The sequence below is a fragment of the Nothoprocta perdicaria genome, unplaced genomic scaffold, assembly GCF_003342845.1.
Source record: "Nothoprocta perdicaria isolate Ctin4 unplaced genomic scaffold, notPer1 scaffold_596, whole genome shotgun sequence".
Classification (NCBI taxonomy): domain Eukaryota; kingdom Metazoa; phylum Chordata; class Aves; order Tinamiformes; family Tinamidae; genus Nothoprocta; species Nothoprocta perdicaria.
Window position 1 is genome coordinate 40,332 of NW_020455861.1, and position 2,207 is coordinate 42,538.

At 74.8% G+C, this 2,207-nt stretch overlaps 1 protein-coding gene across 1 annotated transcript in view; it reads right to left on the reverse strand.

The window, feature by feature from the left end:
* Positions 1-357: 357 nt before the first annotated feature.
* Positions 358-2,207, reverse strand: part of LOC112955773 (uridine-cytidine kinase-like 1) — a 5,657-nt gene continuing 3,807 nt past the window's right edge. The window contains exons 7-12 of the mRNA XM_026049138.1: positions 1,532-1,625; positions 1,292-1,354; positions 982-1,104; positions 777-884; positions 548-704; positions 358-450 (exon numbers count right to left, since the gene is read on the reverse strand). Of these exons, the coding sequence (XP_025904923.1) occupies positions 377-450; positions 548-704; positions 777-884; positions 982-1,104; positions 1,292-1,354; positions 1,532-1,625 (619 nt within the window). The 3' untranslated portion in view covers positions 358-376. The remainder of the gene's footprint in view (positions 451-547; positions 705-776; positions 885-981; positions 1,105-1,291; positions 1,355-1,531; positions 1,626-2,207) is intronic.

Below are 2,207 nucleotides of genomic sequence, written 5' to 3' on the forward strand. Positions count from 1 at the left end.
GGGCCGGCTGCAGCGGGGCCACGTCCCTCTGTGCGCGGGGCAGGGTCGGCCCCTGCAGGGCCACGTCCCTCGAGGCACAGGGCACGGTTGGCTGCCACGGGGCCAGTTCCTCGGTGCACGGGCAGCTCTGCTCCCTGCAGGGCCGTGTCCCTCCATGCACAGGGCAGGCTGGGCTGCGCGGGCCACGCAGGGCGCTGTCCCGCACAGGGGCAGGCGCAGGCGGCGGCTCCAGCCGCTGCGGGGGCGCAGGCGGGCGGCCCGTGGCCGGCAGGGCTGGCCCGTGGCCGGTGCAGGCGGGCGGCCCGTGGCCGGCAGGGCTGGCCCGTGGCCGGTGCAGGCGGGCGGCCCGTGGCCGGCAGGGCTGGCCCGTGGCCGCTCAGCAGTCCATGGCATCGCTGTCGCCGCAGGCGGCGGGCCCGTCGGTGCCGAAGTACCTGTCGCCGAAGTTGCCTGCGGGATGGGCATGCGGTGAGGTCGGACAGACACCGCGCTGCGCTCTGCCCCGCGCCCTGCCCCACACCCTGCCCCGCGCCCCYGCGGCCCTCACCGATGCCCGGGATGATGTGGAACTCCTCGTTGATGCGCTTGTCCACGGCGGTGGTGATGATGCGCACGCGCGGGAAGGCGTAGGCCACCGAGTGCACGCCCATCTCGGCCATGAGCAGCGAGAGCAGGAAGATGCGCTCCTCCTGCACGTCGTGGTCCTGCGGGTACGCCGCTCAGCGCCCGCCCGCCCGCCCCGCGCCGTGCCGCCCCGCGCCGCACCGGGCCCTTACCAGCAGCACGCGCACGGCCATCATGGCCGCGGCGCCCGTGGACACGGTGCTGTCCATGAGGATCACGTAGTCCTCGCTGATGTCCTTGGGCAGGCGCAGGTAGTGCAGCTGTGGGGCGGGCACGTGGGTGCCGGTCTGTGGCACACGGGCCCCACGGCGCACAGCCCCACGGCGCACAGCCCCACGGCCGCCCCGCCGGCCTCACCTCAGGCTCGCCGCTCTCGTGGTTGGTCTGGATGAGGATCTTGCCCAGGCGGATGTCCTTGCAGACGGCCGTGAGCGCCTGCTCCATGGTCTCGCCCGCGCGCAGGATGGACACGCCGGTGATCTGCGGCACGGGGCGGGTGGCCAGGGGGTCCGGCCCCGCGCGGGAGGGCCGAGCTGCCCTGCCCGGCCCCACGGCGCCCGCCTGGCCCCACGGCGCCCGCCTGGCCCCACGGCACCCGCACACCGGGCACCGACCGGCCCTCGCGCCCCACATGCAGCCCGGAGGGAAGGGGCCGCCATCGCCTCACCCGCTGCCTGTGGAACCGCTTTCCCTCGTACGTGGTCCCCTGCGGCGTCTCCACCGTGACCGACTGCAGGGGGGCGGATGGGGGGCACAGGAGGCAGTTGGGAGGTGCAGGGGGCAGTTGGGGGGCAGTCAGGAGGTGCAGGGGGTGGTTGGCAGGTACTGGAGGTGGTTGGGGGGCTGTTTGGAGGTGCGGGCGGGTGCAGCCCCCCGTCCCCGCGCGCCCGGCGCAGGCAGCACCCACCTTGAGCGGCAGGAAGGAGAGCGCGTGCTCGATGAGCAGCCGCATGAGGCGCTTCGAGTAGAAGATGAACTCGTCCCGCGTGGTCTCCTTGTTCCTGGGGAGGCGACGCACGTCGGGACGGGCACCGCTGCGGGCGGGTGGGCAGCAGGGCCCCCAGCCCGGCCTCGCCGCAGCCCCCGCGGCACCGCCAGCCCCCGTGGCCCCCACGGCCGCCGCCGCCCGTGCCAGGGACCCATCGGGGCGCTGCCCCGGGACAGCGTTTCCATCCCAGCACAGACCTCCCACCCAAACAGGGCTCGCCGGGTTTCAGGAACGCGCAGCGGGAGCCGCTGACTCCAAACTGGAGACGGGCAGAAAATAGGGAAAGSGCCCCGGGGGGAGTGCCCTGAGCTGGTAACGGCCGGGACAGGGGGGCTGCTGACCCTGGGCAYGCCAGGAGCCCGGGATATCCCTGACAGCCCTGGGCACCCCCACACAGCCGGGCACCCCCACAGCGTCCGGCAGGGCAGGACAGCACGAGACCCGTGGGGCCCGAAAGGCGGCCCCGGCCGGGTCACCCTTCCGTGCGGGACGCCGCCCCTCGCTCTGCCCAACGTCACAGGGACGGCCGCCTCGCTGCAGCATCCCCAGACACCGGGGTGCCCGGGCTGCGCAGCGAGGGACGGGTGGCACCGAG